Genomic DNA, 20,180 nt, shown 5'->3' with positions numbered 1-20,180 from the left:
CTTGTAGTGGTGTATAATTGGGTACAGTAGGATTTTGGTGGGTTTGAAGGATCACCATACCATATAAGGGGGTAAGGGTGAGATGCGTTCCTGGGATCTTTTATGTGAAGTTCACTGCAGTGCCCCTAGGGTTCCCCACTGCTCTGCTGGGACGTTTGTGTGGCCAGTCTACTAGGAAAGCTGGCTCTATGTCTCAATGGCTTGATTTTCACTTGGACGTTTTTGTTTTGAAAATGGTCCAAAAAGACAAATGCACTAAGCACAACAACGTCTAGGGACTGTCCATTTTCAAAGAAAAAGATATAATGGTCATTTTCACTGCTCGATTTTTGGACGTTTTCAGTAAAATATCCAAAATTGGATTTAGATGTCATATCAAAAATGCCCCTCATAGTTTAAGACATGTGGAGTGGTGTGCAGGAGAAATCTGTTCAAAAATAATCCTCTATATCATCAAAGGTATAACACAAGTTTATGTGCCTCATATCTGAGGGCTGAGAATCTCCCACTACACAAGGCAATCTAAATAATCACAATAAATAATATTTGCTTACATTACCTTCTTCATCAGAAGAGAGAGTGCTGTCTCCACATTCTTCCTTCACCTCCTGCAGAATCTTCAGGTATCGTCTCCGTGTGCGTCTCTCTCTTTCTTCTGAAAGGTCAACATATGATGGGTGTTTCCTTACTAAACTCAGTTCAGGGCCTCTCTTTCTTGCAAGGTCCAAGAGCTCCTACAATGAATTACAAAGAAAGTTCATTTACACCGAAGAGCCCATTTATGAGCAGAAGAGAACTGCATGCCAATTTCAGTTGCAATAGAATCATATCCAAATGAGAAAAATCAAATTCTTCCTGGGTGTGGCTGCTCAAAGTCTACTAAACATAGGGCTGACAAGTGCCTCTCTATCCAAGGAAGGCTAGCGGCTTCCTATGCCACTAGTAGACTCTTGGTGGTCCCTTGCCTGATCACATGTTTATTTATTTATTTATTTATTTATTTATTGCATTTGTAGCCCACATTTTCCCACCTTTTTGCAGGCTTAATGTGGCTTACAACACATCATAAATGGTGAAGATATAATAGAAAAAAAGACATTTAGTTTACAGAAGAATCAAGGTAACATGATAATGATATAACAGGATAGTAGTATAACAAGCAGATACTATAAGGCAGTTCTGAATATCTGTGAAGGAATAGTGTATGTTTACATTTGTTGATCTTTGTGGTATGCTTTATTAAAGAGATGGGTCTTCAGTAGTTTTCGGAAGTTGGATAGTTCATAACTCATTTTTAGGTTGCGCGGCAGTGCGTTCCATAACTGTGTACTCAAGTAGGTGAAATTCGACGCATGCATTAATTTGTATTTTAGGCCTTTGCAGTTTGGGAAGTGCAGATTAAGGAATGTGCGAGATGATCTTTTAGCATTCCTGGGTAGTAAGTCTATCAGGTCTGACGTGTAGGCTGGTGCTTCTCCATGAATGATTTTGTGAACTAGGGAGCAAATTTTGAACGTGATGCGTTCTTTAAGTGGGAGCCAGTGTAGCTTTTCTCATAAGGGTTTAGCACTTTCATATTTTGTTTTGCCGAATTTGAGTCTGGCTGCAGTGTTCTGGGCTGTCTGAAGTTTTATGATTATTTGCTCTTTGCAACCGGTGTAGAGTGCGTTGCAGTAGTCTAGATGGCTAAGCACCATTGATTGTACCAGGTTGCGGAAAACAGTCCTTGGGAAGAAAGGTTTTAGTCTCTTTAATTTCCACATTGATTGGAACATCTTCTTGGTTGTTTTTTGCATGGTTTTCAAGTGTTAGGTGTTGGTCGATGGTTACTCCAAGAATTTTTAGGGTCTCCGAGATTGGAAGGTTCAGATTTGGTGTGTTAATGGTGGTGAATTTGTTCGTGTTATATTGAGAGGTAAGTACTAGACATTGGGTTTTTTCTGCATTAAGTTTCAGCTTAAATGCGTCTGCCCATGAATGCATGATATGGAGGCTTTGGTTAATGTCATTGGAAATTTCCTTTAAATCTTGTTTGAATGGGATGTAGATCGTTACGTCGTCTGCGTATATGTATGGGTTGAGGTTTTGGTTTGATAGTAGTTTGGCCAAGGGTATCATCATTAAGTTGAATAGAGTCGGTTACTAGTGTTAGATTCCAAACATACAATCAATTACATTTTTTTTGTGCTTATATCAATTAGAGACCACATGACATCTGTGACTGTCAAAAATCAGACAAGTCTCGTACTTTAATCATTGCACTGTAACTTTTTAATAATAGAAATACTTTTTATTTATACCACAATAGTATCGCATTTGGTTGAAATACATTTAAAGTGCACTTATCTTTAAAATTCTTGAAAATTATCTTGAAAATTCTCGGAGTTACAATCGTGACTCAACATGTCTATAATATGATTAAGGGTGCATGGAAGATATGTAGCCTGTAAGCTGCTTTTATGGAAAGGGCTAGGGTTCCACATTCTGGTCACTTTCTGATGGTGACATGGAGCCTGAACCACCTACTTTGTTGATATAGAATATGGTGACTTCATTATATGTCCAAACAAGAACAATTTTGCTTCAGAACCATTCCTTTAAAAAATATGAAGTGCACAGAAGATGCCCATTAGCTCTAGCTGATTTATATTTAGGGCCAGTTCATTGGGTGTGTAGTTGAAGGCTTTGTGTTCCCTCTCCTCTGATCAAGCAGAAGATGCATCAGTTGGGGAGGAAGATCTGGAGAGGTCAGTGGTTTCTTGCTACTGACATAGAAAGTACTGCACTTTTAACAGGTTGACCTCAATGGAGCTTGAGGTGCTAATGAAGAGATCTCATATGTAATCTCATAAAAAGGGGCAACGTGGATTGTAGCACCCTGTTTGCTATGGGCAGTTGCAGATTTGACAGTGCAGAGTTGGCTGCAAAATGTCTTAATTGTATGCAGTCTGTAATCTGCACGGTCTTAATTGTGTGCAGTCAATAAAGTAGATAAGAGGAATCCCAAATGACATAGAATGAACACGGAGACCTGAAGGGTGTAATATGTATCTAGTGATGTCTGACCTGAGATGAGCCAATTGATCACAAAATGTCTGCTCCTTGGAAGGTGGACAGTAGCAACCACTAAGCACTTCATGAATACTCAGGGTGCTGAAGAAAGCCTGAAGAGAAGTACTCTGTACTGATGATTCTGGAATGTGAAGTGGAGGAATAGCTACATTCACATATGTATCCATCCCCACTAGTATGGGCGATAGTATGGCACTAATAACCTCCAGAGCCCGTATTTACTTCTGATCATCTGCCCCAAGAAGCCTGCACAACCTTCACTCAGGTCTTGTAGCCTTGCCATGAGGCCAGGCACAAACATGGAAGCTTTTCCTGTTCCAATCACACCATGCACAGCTGATAGCCAGCTTTCTAATGCTAAATGAAGTTTCAGATTGTACACCACAGGTGCACTCCTGCTGCTAATTCAACTATTTTCTCCCTGACACTGTCCTCTTGCTTGCTCAGTCCTCAGAGGGTAATTATTACAGCATGAGCCAGATCTGAACACACCAGTTGGTGAAACGTGCATACTGAGGCCTTCTTATCCATATATACTGGTACAGCAAGTCTACAATAAACAAACAAAAATACTAGACTGAGAGGCATATTTTCAAAGCACTTAGCCTCCCAAAGTTCCATAGAAACCTATGGAACTTAGCCTCCCAAAGTGCTTTGAAAATAAGCCTGTCAGCCAGAAGTGAAGAACAAAAAGTGTGCACCCCTCCTTTGGGCGAGGCTGAACTTAGTTGCTGCACAAAAGAGATCACGCTGCTTCAAAGTAAGGAAAACAGGACATACTGTATCTTTAGTACTCTGCCTGCACCCTGCTAAAAGCCAGACAGCTGTCCGATTCCCTATTTAAACTTTCATGACCAGGGCCCTCACCAGGCACAAGGGCTGGTGTTAGACACTCAGAGGCCCAGGGCAAAAACCGAAGGGGCCCAAAAGCTGGCTTTCAGCCTATGCTTCCTTTAGCTTGAAGCAGGTTTGGGGACACCTATGGTATGGGGGCCCAGGCAAATGTCCTGTTTTCCACTCCCTAACGCTGGTCCTGATAGTTCCTGTGGTCTCAACCTAGGTGCAGTGGGTGAAAAAGAGCTGTAAACTCTCCGCCTCCTTTGCTTCCTTATGTTTGCAGCACCAGACCAGTCAAGCCATTTGCACCAACTGCTAGATTCTCAATTGTACTAGCTTTATAGAGGAATATAATCAGCTTAGGAAGTTTTTTTTCTATCTCCATCTGATGCCAGGGAACAAAAACTCAGTCAACTAGCCTGGTCCAATAATAATAAAGAAATGTAAATTACAGAAATTAGGTCTATCATTATTTCAGCTATAACTATTTAATTTAAAACAGACTAACTAACTTTTTGATATGGCTTTCTTAGGAAGCTTATCTAACCTAATCTAATTGGGGTAGTTATGGACTGAAGCAGTTTACAAAGGAAAATTAAAATAGAAATAGTAATACAATAATGGAAAAAGTAAGAATTATGACAGATATTTTTGGAACAAAAATGATTTCAACAACTTATGAAATGACATTTAGGAAAACGATAATTTCAACAAAGGAGGCAATGTATTCCATATTTTAGCAACTTGGTAGGCAAATGACTATTCAAGTATTTTCTTGAATCGTACCCTTTTGAACGAAGGGAAGCTTAAAACTTAATGATCACTTGATAGAGGGAGGGCTCTAAAAACTCAAGCCTCTCTCTTCCTGGTGGAATTATCTCAGTGTTATTACACTGGTTCATGATTTCCTGGGAGGTATGTCATTGTCACAATACTATTGCAACCAGATTACTGCAATGCAGCATACGTAGGGTGCAAAGAAAACACACTAAAATCACTACAAACAGTCTAAAACATGGCAGCAAGACTGATTTTCAAGAAATTGAAATACAAAAGAGCAACCCCACTGCTTGAAACACTACATTGACTACCAGTCAAGGCAAAATTATTTTTCAAAGCGAGCACCCTAATCTTCAAGATACTATTTGGAATGGCACCTGAATATATGCTTAACATGACTGAACTATCCTCAAGGAATGCCAGCCCAGTAAACAGAAACTATCTACTCCTACACCTACCTAACTACAAAATACAATCTACAAAACCACGTACACAGCAGGACTTAGCTACCTGGGTTCCAAATGGTGGAACTTGATACCAAAAACCATAAGAAGCAACACAAATCTCCTCAAATTCAGAAAAGAAATCAAAACCTCTCTCTTCAAAAAATTCTATGGCTAAACACAAAGATAAAGCAGTCTCCTTTCAACATTACCTCCTCAAAACTATATGAATAAATACCACCATAACTCAACACATGAACACAAGAACCACCACCACGTTTTCCTCTTCAAATCTGTCTCTTCAGAAACTGTATTTATTACATTTGTATCCCACATTTTCCCACCTATTTGCAGGCTCAATGTGGCTTCCATAGTACCGTAAAAGCGTTCGCCAAGTCCGGTAGAGAAACAAATATAAGGTTATGTTGTGGTCGAATAAGGTAGGTGTGTTTCAGGCACCATGGGAGTTGAAGAGAGGGAAAGTTGTATGTTGTCCAGTACGATCATTGGTGTAGGCATTTATGTTGGGTTGGTAGGGTAAGCCTTTTTGAACAGGTTGGTTTTTAGTGATTTCTTGAAGTTTAGATGGTCATAGATTGTTTTCACAGCTTTTGGCAATGTGTTCCATAGTTGTGTGCTTATATAGGAGAAGCTGGATGCATAGGTTGTTTTGCATTTCAGTCCTTTGTAATTTGGGTAGTGGAGGTTTAGGTATGTTCATGATGATCCGTTTCTGTTTCTGGTTGGTAGATCTATCATGTATCCTGGGACTTCACTGTAGATAATTTTGTGGACCAGGGTGCAGATTTTGAAGATAATACGTTCTTTGATTGGTTAGCCAATGCAGTTTTTCTCGGAGGGGTTTAGCACTTTCGAATTGTATTTTACCAAATATCAGCCTGGCTGCTGTGTTTTGGGCGGTCTGGAGTTTCTTTGTGAGTTGTTCTCTACATCCCGCATATAAACAACTACACGAACTATAGATACCCTCTCCACATTGCACAACACTACTGTAACTCCACCAAAATATAAATTGTAAGCCACTTTAAACCAAAACTTGTTTTTGGATAATAGTGGGACACAAGAATGCATAAACAAATAAATAAATAAAATCAGAGCTTGAACTAATAATGTAAATTGATTTTCAAAAAATAATGGTGAATAACGCTTAATTGTCTCAACTTGGAAAAGCATTTTCTACAGAAGTTATTGATCTGCAAAGCAAAGGCCAAACCAAAGTGAATGGGCTGTGTCAGTATTAGAGCGCAGCTTAGTAAACAGGGGAGAAAGAAAGTCCGAAATGACACTGCGCACTGTCAAGCTTTCAAATGATACCACCCAGAAATGCAAAAAATTCCTCCCGCACAATCCTCAATCTTCATCCTCCCAAATGTAAAGGCTTGAAATACAAATGAATGCATGCATCAACCTTTTCCTATACAAGCACACAGCTCTGGAACACACTGCCACGCAACCTGAAAACGGTCTATGAAATGACCAATTTCCGCAAACTCCTGAAAACTTATCTCTTCGACAAAATATACCATAAAGAACAACACGCGTAACTCTACATTCTTTAAGATATCCAGGAATGTTCTTTAATGTCTTTTGCTTTCACACTATCATGTATCTAATGTCTATGGCTTTAACACTATCATGTATTTCACCATCATGTACCCAAAACTTGCTGTAAAACTAAATGTACATTCTTTTCTATTTCCAGTATCCACGATGAATTGTAAGCCACATTGAGCCTGCAAAAAGGTGGGATAATGTGGGATACAAATGTAATAATAATAATAATAATAATAATAAAAAGTCATCATGATTTAAATGAAAAGTTTTTGGAAATGAATCTTGATAGTGGCTCAGTCAGAGAAGTTTAGTTGTAATGTTTAATTTCAACCTATTTAAGAAAGCCCATGTTTTAATTTTATTGATACGGTCAACCATCATGCAACTGAGTCTTACCTAGTTCAACTTAAAAACGATCTATGAACTAACAAACTTCCGCAAACCACTGAAGACCCATCTCTTTGACAAAGCATACCACAAAGGTCAACAAATGTGAACTCCTACACATATATCCAGAAATGCCTTAGGATTTTTGCTTGTTATACTATCATGCTTTATCATTATCATGTTACCCAAGACCTTTTTGTAATACTAAATGTCTATCTTCTTATACACTTCCACTATTCATGATGTATTGTAAGCCACATTGAGCCTGCAAAGAGGTGGGAAAATGTGGGATACAAATGCAATAAATAAATAAAAAAATAGAAACTGTTAACAGAAAAATATCATCCATATAAGAAAAGAGATGCATTCCCTCCCCAAAAATAACAGAACACAGAAATATTAAACGAAGTTGGGGATAAATGAGAACCCTGAGGAATGCCACAAGGTGATAACCAACAGCAAGATAGAATATCATCGTTAGAGAGACAGACTCCTGCAATTGCCCTGTTTTTATAAGGATAGGATTAAGCGAATGCTACATACCTGTAGAAGGTATTCTCCGAGGACAGCAGGCTGATTGTTCTCACTGATGGGTGACGTCCACGGCAGCCCCTCCAATCGGAATCTTCACTAGCAAAAGCCTTTGCTAGCCCTCGCGCGCCGATGCGCACCGCGCATGCGCGGCCGTCTTCCCGCCCGAAACCGGCTCATGCCGGCCAGTCTCATACTGAGTCTCATACAAAGAGAAGGGAAGACACAACTCCAAAGGGGAGGCGGGCGGGTTTGTGAGAACAATCAGCCTGCTGTCCTCGGAGAATACCTTCTACAGGTATGTAGCATTCGCTTTCTCCGAGGACAAGCAGGCTGCTTGTTCTCACTGATGGGGTATCCCTAGCCCCCAGGCTCACTCAAAACAACAACCACGGTCAATTGGGCCTCGCAACGGCGAGGACATAACTGAGATTGACCTAAAAAATTTACCAACTAACTGAGAGTGCAGCCTGGAACAGAACAAACAGGGCCCTCGGGGGGTGGAGTTGGATCCTAAAGCCCAAACAGGTTCTGAAGAACTGACTGCCCGAACCGACTGTCGCGTCGGGTATCCTGATGCAGGCAGTAATGAGATGTGAATGTGTGGACAGATGACCACGTCGCAGCTTTACAAATCTCTTCAATGGTAGCTGACTTCAAGTGGGCTACCGACGCTGCCATGGCTCTAACATTATGAGCCGTGACATGACCCTCAAGAGCCAGCCCAGCCTGGGTGTAAGTGAAGGAAATGCAATCTGCTAGCCAATTGGATATGGTGCGTTTTCCTACAGCCACTCCCCTCCTGTTGGGATCAAAAGAAACAAACAATTGGGCGGACTGTTCGTTGGGCTGTGTCCGCTCCAAATAGAAGGCCAATGCTCTTTTGCAGTCCAATGTGTGCAGCTGACGTTCAGCAGGGCAGGAATGAGGACGGGGAAAGAATGTTGGCAAGACAATTGACTGGTTAAGATGGAACTCCAACACAACCTTTGGCAAGAACTTAGGGTGAGTGCGGAGGACTACTCTGTTAAGATGAAATTTGGTGTAAGGGGCCTGGGCTACCAGGCCCTGAAGCTCACTGACTCTACGAGCTGAAGTAACTGCCACCAAGAAAATGACCTTCCAGGTCAAGTACTTCAGATGGCAGGAGTTCAGTGGCTCAAAAGGAGGTTTCATCAGCTGGGTGAGAACGACATTGAGATCCCATGACACTGTAGGAGGCTTGACAGGGGGCTTTGACAAAAGCAAACCTCTCATGAAGCGAACAACTAAAGGCTGTCCTGAGATCGGCTTACCTTCCACACGGTAATGGTATGCACTGATTGCACTAAGGTGAACCCTTACAGAGTTGGTCTTGAGACCAGACTCAGACAAGTGCAGAAGGTATTCAAGCAGGGTCTGTGTAGGACAAGAGCGAGGATCTAGGGCCTTGCTGTCACACCAGACGGCAAACCTCCTCCACAGAAAGAAGTAACTCCTTTTAGTGGAATCTTTCCTGGAAGCAAGCAAGATGCGGGAGACACCCTCTGACAGACCCAAAGAGGCAAAGTCTACGCTCTCAACATCCAGGCCGTGAGAGCCAGGGACCGGAGGTTGGGATGCAGAAGCGCCCCTTCGTCCTGTGTGATGAGGGTCGGAAAACACTCCAATCTCCACGGTTCTTCGGAGGACAACTCCAGAAGAAGAGGGAACCAGATCTGACGCGGCCAAAAAGGAGCAATCAGAATCATGGTGCCTCGGTCTTGCTTGAGTTTCAACAAAGTCTTCCCCACCAGAGGTATGGGAGGATAAGCATACAGCAGACCCTCCCCCCAGTCCAGGAGGAAGGCATCCGATGCCAGTCTGCCGTGGGCCTGAAGCCTGGAACAGAACTGAGGGACTTTGTGGTTGGCTCGAGATGCAAAGAGATCCACCAAGGGGGTGCCCCACACCTGGAAGATCTGTCGCACTACACGAGAATTGAGCGACCACTCGTGAGGTTGCATAATCCTGCTCAACCTGTCGGCCAGACTGTTGTTTACGCCTGCCAGATATGTGGCTTGGAGCACCATGCCGTGACGGCGAGCCCAGAGCCACATGCTGACGGCTTCCTGACACAGGGAGCGAGATCCGGTGCCCCCCTGCTTGTTGACGTAATACATGGCAACCTGGTTGTCTGTCTAAATTTGGATAATTTGGTGGGACAGCCGATCTCTGAAAGCCTTCAGAGCGTTCCAGATCGCTCGCAACTCCAGAAGATTGATCTGCAGATCGCGTTCCTGGAGGGACCAGCTTCCTTGGGTGTGAAGCCCATCGACATGAGCTCCCCATCCCAGGAGAGACGCATCCGTTGTCAGCACTTTTTGTGGCTGAGGAATTTGGAAAGGACGTCCCAGAGTCAAATTGGACCAAATCGTCCACCAATACAGGGATTTGAGAAAACTCGTGGACAGGTGGATCACGTCTTCTAGATCCCCAGCAGCCTGAAACCACTGGGAAGCTAGGGTCCATTGAGCAGATCTCATGTGAAGGCGGGCCATGGGAGTCACATGAACTGTGGAGGCCATGTGGCCCAGCAATCTCAACATCTGCCGAGCTGTGATCTGCTGGGACGCTCGCACCCGCGAGACGAGGGACAACAAGTTGTTGGCTCTCGCCTCTGGGAGATAGGCGCGAGCTGTCCGAGAATCCAGCAGAGCTCCTATGAATTCGAGATTCTGCACTGGGAGAAGATGGGACTTTGGGTAATTTATCACAAACCCCAGTAGCTCCAGGAGGCGAATAGTCATCTGCATGGACTGCAGGGCTCCTGCCTTGGATGTGTTCTTCACCAGCCAATCGTCGAGATATGGGAACACGTGTACCCCCAGTCTGCGAAGTGCCGCTGCTACTACAGCCAAGCACTTTGTGAACACCCTGGACGCAGAGGCGAGCCCAAAGGGTAGCACACAGTACTGGAAGTGACGTGTGCCCAGCTGAAATCGCAGATACTGTCTGTGAGCTGGCAGTATCGGGATGTGCATGTAGGCATCCTTCAAGTCCAGAGAGCATAGCCAATCGTTTTCCTGAATCATGGGAAGGAGGGTGCCCAGGGAAAGCATCCTGAACTTTTCTTTTACGAGATATTTGTTCAGGGCCCTTAGGTCTAGGATGGGACGCATCCCCCCTGTTTTCTTTTCCACAAGGAAGTACCTGGAATAGAATCCCAGCCCTTCTTGCCCGGGTGGCACGGGCTCGACCGCATTGGCGTTGAGAAGGGCGGAGAGTTCCTCTGCAAGTACCTGCTTGTGCTGGAAGCTGTAAGACTGAGCTCCCGGTGGACAATTTGGAGGTTTTGAGGCCAAATTGAGGGTGTATCCTTGCCGGACTATTTGAAGAACCCACTGATCGGAAGTTACGAGAGGCCACCTTTGGTGAAAAGCTTTCAACCTCCCTCCGACTGGCAGGTCGCCCGGCACTGACACTTGGATGTCGGCTATGCTCTGCTGGAGCCAGTCAAAAGCTCGTCCCTTGCTTTTGCTGGGGAGCCGAGGGGCCTTGCTGAGTCGCACGCTGCTGACGAGAGCGAGCGCGCTGGGGCTTAGCCTGGGCCACAGGCTGTCGAGAAGGAGGATTGTACCTACGCTTGCCAGAAGAGTAGGGAACAGTCTTCCTTCCCCCAAAAAATCTTCTACCTGTAGAGGTAGATGCTGAAGGCTGCCGGCGGGAGAACTTGTCAAATGCGGTATCCCGCTGGTGGAGCTGCTCTACCACCTGTTCGACTTTCTCTCCAAAAATGTTATCCGCACGGCAAGGCGAGTCCGCAATCCGCTGCTGGAGTCTGTTCTCCAAGTCGGAGGCACGCAGCCATGAGAGCCTGCGCATCACCACACCTTGAGCAGCGGCCCTGGACGCAACATCAAAGGTGTCATACACCCCTCTGGCCAGGAATTTTCTGCACGCCTTCAGCTGCCTGACCACCTCCTGAAAAGGCTTGGCTTGCTCAGGGGGGAGCGCATCCACCAAGCCCGCCAACTGCCGCACATTGTTCCGCATATGTATGCTCGTGTAGAGCTGGTAGGACTGAATTTTGGCCACGAGCATAGAAGAATGGTAGGCCTTCCTCCCAAAGGAGTCTAAGGTTCTAGAGTCTTTGCCCGGGGGCGCCGAAGCATGCTCCCTAGAACTCTTAGCCTTCTTTAGGGCCAAATCCACAACTCCAGAGTCATGAGGCAACTGGGTGCGCATCAGCTCTGGGTCCCCATGGATCCGGTACTGGGACTCGATCTTCTTGGGAATGTGGGGATTAGTTAGAGGCTTGGTCCAGTTCGCCAGCAATGTCTTTTTCAGGACATGGTGCATGGGTACTGTGGACACTTCCTTAGGTGGAGAAGGATAGTCCAGGAGCTCAAACATTTCAGCCCTGGGCTCGTCCTCCACAACCACCGGGAAGGGGATGGCCGTAGACATCTCCCGGACAAAGGAAGCAAAAGACAGACTCTCAGGAGGAGAAAGCTGTCTTTCAGGAGAGGGAGTGGGATCAGAGGGAAGACCCTCAGACTCCTTGTCAGAGAAATATCTGATGTCTTCCTCTTCCTCCCACGAGGCCTCACCCTCGGTGTCAGACACAAGTTCACGAACCTGTGTCTGCAACCGCGCCCGGCTCGACTCTGTGGAACCACGTCCATGATGGGGGCGTCGAGAGGTAGACTCCCTGGCCCGCATCGGCGAAGCTCCCTCCGCCGACGTAGTCGGGGAGCCTTCCTGGGAGGCGACGGCAGTCGGTACCGCAAGCGGCACCGACGCCGGCGACCTCACCCCGGGCGATGGACCAGCCGGCGCCACGCTCGACGGTACCGGTGGCGCAAGCACCGACGGTACCGGAGGGGTAGGGCGCAGCAGCTCTCCCAGAATCTCTGGGAGAACGGCCCGAAGGCTCTCGTTCAGAGCGGCTGCAGAAAAAGGCAGGGAAGTCGATGCAGGCGTCGACGTCAGAACCTGTTCCGGGCGTGGAGGCTGTTCCGGGCTGTCCAGAGTGGAGCGCATCGACACCTCTTGAACAGAGGGTGAGCGGTCCTCTCGGTGCCGATGCTTGCTGGGTGCCGACTCCCTCGGCGACCCAGAGCTCTCGGTGCCGACGCGGGAAGGGGACCGGTGTCGATGCTTCTTCGACTTCTTACGAAGCATGTCACCGGAGCTTCCCGGCACCGACGAGGAGGACGTAGAATCCAGCCGTCTCTTCCTCGGGGCCGAGACCGAAGAGGGTCGGTCTCGGGGGGGCTGTACCGCAGGAGCCCTCAGGGTAGGGGGAGACCCACCCGAAGGCTCACCGCCACCAGCAGGGGAATGGACAGCCCTCACCTGCACTCCAGACGAAGCACCACCGTCCGACGACATCAGCAGACGAGGTCCCGGTACCACTGACGTCGATACAGTCGTCCGATGTCTCAGCGCCGATGCAGAGGGCCGATGCCTCGATGCACTGGCAGCCGAGGATGAAGGTCTGGACGCTGAAGACGTCGATGCACTCGATACCCCCGGTGCCGATGCCGACGAAGAGCCCGAGAACAAAATGTTCCACTGGGCTAACCTCGCTACCTGAGTCCGCTTTTGTAAATGGGAATACAGACTACAGGCCTGAGGGCGGTGCCCAGCCCCCAGACACTGAAGACACGACGCGTGCCTGTCAGTGAGCAAGATTACCCGGGCGCACTGGGTGCACTTCTTGAAGCCGCTGGAAGGCTTCGATGTCATGGGCGGAAAAATCACGCCGGCGAGATCAAAAGTCGAAATGGCGAAATTTGGCACCAGAAAAATAGCGAGAAGGAAATTTCGACCGGGGCCTAATTAAGGCCTACCCCGACGACGAAAGAAAACTTACCGGGGCGAAAAAAAACTCGAAGTACAGGAAGGGAAAGACCAAAAGAGGTCTTTCCGAAACAATTTTCAAAGTTTCTCACGGAAACGAGTCGAAAACGACGCGCGAGGTCGACTTTTCGGGGCACGAACGGCAAAACACAACCGTACCGAGCACGGAGAAAAGAAGACTGGCCGGCACGAGCCGGTTTCGGGCGGGAAGACGGCCGCGCATGCGCGGTGCGCATCGGCGCGCGAGGGCTAGCAAAGGCTTTTGCTAGTGAAGATTCCGATTGGAGGGGCTGCCGTGGACGTCACCCTTCAGTGAGAACAAGCAGCCTGCTTGTCCTCGGAGAACTACTTTTATCCTTTTCTGCAGAATTTTATGTTATTTCTTTTTTTTTTATATATATACATTTTAGGTTTACATTATTGTAAACTACTTTGAGCACCTGATGAATGACAATGGAGTGAAAGAAATTAAATTATTTAAGATCTGAAAGCCTTTTAAAATTGTTCAGGGAAAATTCCACAGAAACACTGATAAAAATATAAGCAGATTACAACAAAACTAAACAACATGAGCAACAAAGCTTTTCAGTATGAATTACAAACGAGTAAGGACAGGAAAAGAATTACATTACCAGCCAAACATTAGTCATATCACCACTTACAGTGGGGGAAATAAGTATTTGATCCCTTGCTGATTTTGTAAGTTTGCCCACTGACAAAGACATGAGCAGCCCATAATTGAAGGGTAGGTTATTGGTAACAGTGAGAGATAGCACATCACAAATTAAATCCGGAAAATCACATTGTGGAAAGTATATGAATTTATTTGCATTCTGCAGAGGGAAATAAGTATTTGATCCCCCACCAACCAGTAAGAGATCTGGCCCCTACAGACCAGGTAGATGCTCCAAATCAACTCGTTACCTGCATGACAGACAGCTGTCGGCAATGGTCACCTGTATGAAAGACACCTGTCCACAGACTCAGTGAATCAGTCAGACTCTAACCTCTACAAAATGGCCAAGAGCAAGGAGCTGTCTAAGGATGTCAGGGACAAGATCATACACCTGCACAAGGCTGGAATGGGCTACAAAACCATCAGTAAGACGCTGGGCGAGAAGGAGACAACTGTTGGTGCCATAGTAAGAAAATGGAAGAAGTACAAAATGACTGTCAATCGACAAAGATCTGGGGCTCCACGCAAAATCTCACCTCGTGGGGTATCCTTGATCATGAGGAAGGTTAGAAATTAGCCTACAACTACAAGGGGGGAACTTGTCAATGATCTCAAGGCAGCTGGGACCACTGTCACCACGAAAACCATTGGTAACACATTACGACATAACGGATTGCAATCCTGCAGTGCCCGCAAGGTCCCCCTGCTCCGGAAGGCACATGTGACGGCCCGTCTGAAGTTTGCCAGTGAACACCTGGATGATGCCGAGAGTGATTGGGAGAAGGTGCTGTGGTCAGATGAGACAAAAATTGAGCTTTTTGGCATGAACTCAACTCGCCGTGTTTGGAGGAAGAGAAATGCTGCCTATGACCCAAAGAACACCATCCCCACTGTCAAGCATGGAGGTGGAAATGTTATGTTTTGGGGGTGTTTCTCTGCTAAGGGCACAGGACTACTTCACCGCATCAATGGGAGAATGGATGGGGCCATGTACCGTACAATTCTGAGTGACAACCTCCTTCCCTCCGCCAGGGCCTTAAAAATGGGTCGTGGCTGGGTCTTCCAGCACGACAATGACCCAAAACATACAGCCAAGGCAACAAAGGAGTGGCTCAGGAAGAAGCACATTAGGGTCATGGAGTGGCCTAGCCAGTCACCAGACCTTAATCCCATTGAAAACTTATGGAGGGAGCTGAAGCTGCGAGTTGCCAAGCGACAGCCCAGAACTCTTAATGATTTAGAGATGATCTGCAAAGAGGAGTGGACCAAAATTCCTCCTGACATGTGTGCAAACCTCATCATCAACTACAGAAGACGTCTGACCGCTGTGCTTGCCAACAAGGCATAGAGGAATCCTGTGCAGAGGGAATAGATCCTCAGAAGCTTAGCTGAAATTGGGTGGCGGAGCAGTTGAGGGGAAGAGGGGGTGGTGGTTGGGAGGCGAGGATAGGGGTGGGCAGACTTATACGGTCTGTACCAGAGCCGGTGATGGGAGGCGGGACTGGTGGCTGGGAGGCGGGAAATACTGCTGGGCAGACTTATATGGTCTGTGCCCTGAAAAGGACAGGTACAAATTCAAGGTAAGGTATACACATATGAGTTTGTCATGGGCAGACTGGATGGACCATGCAGGTCTTTATCTGCCGTCATCTACTATGTTACTATGTTACTATGTAAGTATTAGGTCTTGTTTGCCAGAGGGATCAAATACTTATTTCCCTCTGCAGAATGCAAATAAATTCATATACTTTCCACAATGTGATTTTCCGGATTTAATTTGTGATGTGCTATCTCTCACTGTTACCAATAACCTACCCTTCAATTATGGGCTGCTCATGTCTTTGTCAGTGGGCAAACTTACAAAATCAGCAAGGGATCAAATACTTATTTCCCCCACTGTACCTATATGTATGGCTAGACATACCTTGCGAGAGGACAAAACCTGCTTAAGCAACCTATAGAAATACTGCTGCTGAGATGACAGGTAGCGCTTGTACTGAGATTTGAAACACAGCTGTCGGTATTTCACTACTTCAGGGTTAAAATGTCCATCTGTGGAGAAAAAGACAAAAGCGTTAACATCACTCATCAACTAGAACAAAGATATTTTTTAAATGATCAAATAACTAGTAATGAAAGAAAGGAAAAGCATTTCTATTTTCAAGTTGGAAAACAAGTGCACCAAAGGCACCTATCTGCACCTAACAGAAGCCTAATCTATAAAGGAATGTAGATGCCTACTTTAGTATACTTGTGTAACAGCAAAAATATGAGCCCATTAAGGTGTGCAGGCGTTTTTAATGCATGGTAAAAAATTAGCATTATATTCCTATGGGCACCTTAGCAGTTAGCGCATGTGAATTTTTAGCACGCACTAAAAATGCTACTGTGCCTTTGTAAAAGACCCCCCCCCCCCCCCCCCCCCCGAGTTAGGTGCCAACACTTATGTTAGCCACAGAGTAGGTGTAAGCGCATGTGCCTAAGTTCCAGTAATCTGCATGTAACGTACAAAATTCTATAAGTGCATAATAAGTGTGAGTCCCGCCTATGTATACACCTGCCTGTAAAATACATACATTTTTACAGAATAGCAGTTAAGTGGAAATTTGGCACATAATTTAAGTACGAACTCAACGTACTTTATAAATTTACCCTCCAAATGCTACAGCTATTAAGCTAAATTATGTTTTGCTCTTGTAAACACCCTGCAATGCCAAACAGGTTTTTATACATAAAGGCCATTTTACTTATTTGTAGCATTTGTATCCCACATTTTCCCACCAATTTGCAGGCTCAATGTGGCTTACATTTGCCGTAGTGGCGGTTGCCATTACCGGGCAGAGTTACAGATGATACTGCATTAAGGTGTATACATACATGGTACATACATGGTAACACATGGACTGCACTTTTTGTCCTTTTGTCCGTTAGATTGTAAGCTCCTTTGAGCAGGGACTGTCCTTCCTTGTTATTTGTACAGCGCTGCGTAACCCTGGTAGCGCTCTAGAAATGTTAAATAGTAGTAGCAGTAGTAGTAACATACATCGAACATTACATATATGTATGTGCATACATACATGGTAAAGAAGAATAAATTATGGTATTATAGGAAGGTTCCTGAGTAATAAATTGGATTGTAACATACATACATTAGGTCATCAAAAAAAAATTGTCTCTCTTTAAAATTTTTTTTATTTCAGCTTGGGAATTTCCTGCTCCTATTTTCTGAAATTCTCTCCTCTATGACCTAGTCACTCATATGACAAAAGTTTAATCAGAGATCAGAGACCACGACTCCCTTCAAATCTCAGTACATGTGCCTTCTGAATCTGACAGGTTTTGGTGTTATATTATTGCCTTTGTGGAAAGTTAGGCAGTTGATCATCTATCTGCTTTTGATCTTAATTTAACACAGCTAGTGCAGCACTAATCTGCTTATGAATCAGGGGAACCTGCATTGTTTAAAGAGACTGGAGCTAAGATCTGGTGTCAATCAGAGCTGCAACTCACCTCTGAAGAGCTTCTGTGCGATGTGAAGCGGGTTCCCAAAGCGGAAGTTCTCTCCACTGAAGAGTGCAGAGATAATTTGGTTCTGCCATTGTGTGTTGTTCTCAGGGAACTGTGGGAGCAGCTTCTTCAGATGATCTCGCTGGGAATCCGTCAGCACATCCTGCCAAGTGGAATGGCTGACCACATCAAAAAAAATCTCAGGCTGCAGTAGTGTGTGTGTGTGAAAAAGAGAGAGAGAAAAGAACATTAAACTTCCAGATATAAGAAAAAGAACTGAAAAAAAATCACCTAATTAGGAAAAGGCCATATGGTTAAAGCAGAGCTGTAGCATGCACAAGAAAATTGTAAACATGAGGTCTATCTGTAATTCAGATACTATCCCAGAAGAATGCAGTGCAAATAGCAGCATTACTGTAAGTCCTGTGCAAAAGTTAAGCTATGAGCAGAAATGCAAGAAATGACAAGTTTTTGTATGGAAAAGACAAAATATGTAGATATTTTGTTAATAAGGTATTTCAAAACTATTGACAAATATTCATGCTGTGTAGTAATAGTAAAAGAACCATGTCACTGGGCACTGGCAGAGAATAAGAATTCTCCTTCATGTTTCTACATCACTATAAACCTCTGTTTACACTCCATTGCTCACAATGATTAACAGAGTCCTGATTTACCTGCAAAATCAATACATTTTCCTTACCATATAAAGTGTTACAGGTTTTTTTTCTACTCTATAACCTGAAGGAAAATTTGGAAGGCTTACAAGAAGACACTTTCTCCAAATATATGCAGATCTTCATGATTTGGGGAAAGAGATGGAGAATTAAAGAGGTTAACAAATCTAATCTCAATCTGCTGTCATGTTATATATATTTCCTCACTCCCCAGTGTAGGCTCAGACAAGTTTAAAGCACAGATCATTTCATGGAATTAATTTCTTTGAGTTTACTCACATCCTCCAGTAGATCCTCGGGCAGGCTGACCCTGGTAGATCCCAACATGCAGTCCTCCATGATTCTATTCCCCTCCCTACATGGTCCTGGCTCCAGCGGGTCTGTCAACATATGATCCAGGGAATCCATCACCCGCTCTTCCCCTGAAACAGGGAGTATAGCCACGGAGGGGGCCAGAGGGGCACAAGCCCCTCCAATGCAACACAACCCACTGGCGGCTCCGATAGAAAGGCAGCAGCGCAAAAGACAAAAACAAAAAAAAAACCCGGGGCTATTGTTGCTGTCTTTTCCGTCGCTTGGGTGTTGTTGTTGTTGTTGTTGTTGTTGTTGGGTTCCCCCCAGTAATTAGATCCTAGCAGCAGTCCTTCGCCGGGTCACACAGCAGCAAGCGGCGCTTATTATTATTTCACTTCCGCTGTGTGTGCCCTCGCGCACAGGAAGTGAAGTCAGACTCATGGGACTCTTGCTGCCGCAACTCGCTGAAGGAGTTTAGTATTAGGAAGCATCATCTAATGAAAGGAACCAACCTTTCACTGGCGGGAGAAGCTAAACCCAATGGACGTTACCTATTTCTCCACATAGTGAAAGAGTCTGTAGTACTGGGGATCCTCAAGCACCCACAGTCCTGGCTCCCGGGGATCTAATTACAGAAAAATGCCGGAGCTGCTGCTCCATCCCTATTGGCAAGAAAAAAAGGTTACACTGTTCGGGGCCCTCGGGGGAAGAAAGCAGAAAGAGGTTGCACTGTTCTGGGGGGTCACTGAATCTTTGGAGCACATGGGATTGGGAGATGAGAGATACTGGTCCTCACAATGAAAGTATGTGGGGTCGTGGGGTGTGGGCATCGCAAGGAATGGATCATGGTGGACAAAATAGAAAAAGTGGAGGAAAGAGCTGAAAGGGAAGGATTAATGTTAAAAGACAGATGTAAAGATGGAATGGATGAAGAGAGGAGAAATAGTAAACATATAGCAGACCCTGGAATGAATTAGGAGAATACAAACAGAGGAAAATAGAAAAGATAGACGGACCCATCTTCCCCCATGGCCATTCCCATACGCCTGAGTGGAAGAAGGTTGGTTTATTGAACGTTAGATCTGTAAGAAACAAGAGCCAAACTATTTTTGAACTCATCTTGCAATTTTAAAAAATTGCTGTTATTTACTGTAACTTGGTTATCACTACTACAAATCATTTCTATAGCGCTGCCAGTCGTAAGCAGCGCTTCACAATTGAACATGAAGAAAAGACAGTCCCAGCTCAAAAGAGCTTACAATCTAAATCTGCTAATAGCCTTATTATTAATGAAATATACCCTCTGGGATATCAAAGTGTGGATGGTCTGATAATAAGGAGGAAATGGGGTGGAGTCATTGTGATTTTTCAAAGTAGATTTGATACTATTTGCTCTGAATTAAGAACTTGGTCAGACCAATGGTCCATCTAGCCCAGTGACCTGTTTTCCTAAAGATCCTGTTTCAGTAGTATCCTTCAAGGAGACTCCACACTGAACCAACTGGCTCCCCTCCCTCGCTCTTTTTTTTTTTTTTTTAAGCTACTCTATCTCCTTTTAAGTGTTGGCACCAGCAG

The 20,180-nt window shown here is 45.1% G+C and overlaps 1 protein-coding gene across 1 annotated transcript in view; it reads right to left on the bottom strand.

Moving 5' to 3' along the window:
- NFRKB (nuclear factor related to kappaB binding protein) overlaps positions 1-18,953 on the bottom strand; it is a 114,201-nt gene extending 95,248 nt beyond the window's left edge. Inside the window, exons 1-4 of the mRNA XM_030221018.1 lie at positions 18,591-18,953; positions 17,638-17,839; positions 16,052-16,179; positions 560-734 (exon numbers count right to left, since the gene is read on the bottom strand). Of these exons, the coding sequence (XP_030076878.1) occupies positions 560-734; positions 16,052-16,179; positions 17,638-17,839; positions 18,591-18,719 (634 nt within the window). The 5' untranslated portion in view covers positions 18,720-18,953. The remainder of the gene's footprint in view (positions 1-559; positions 735-16,051; positions 16,180-17,637; positions 17,840-18,590) is intronic.
- Positions 18,954-20,180: the final 1,227 nt, after the last annotated feature.

This window comes from Microcaecilia unicolor, chromosome 12 (assembly GCF_901765095.1).
Source record: "Microcaecilia unicolor chromosome 12, aMicUni1.1, whole genome shotgun sequence".
NCBI classification, from domain to species: Eukaryota; Metazoa; Chordata; class Amphibia; order Gymnophiona; family Siphonopidae; genus Microcaecilia; species Microcaecilia unicolor.
Note: the sequence above shows the minus strand (reverse complement) of the source record. Positions and strands in the feature narration are given on the sequence as shown.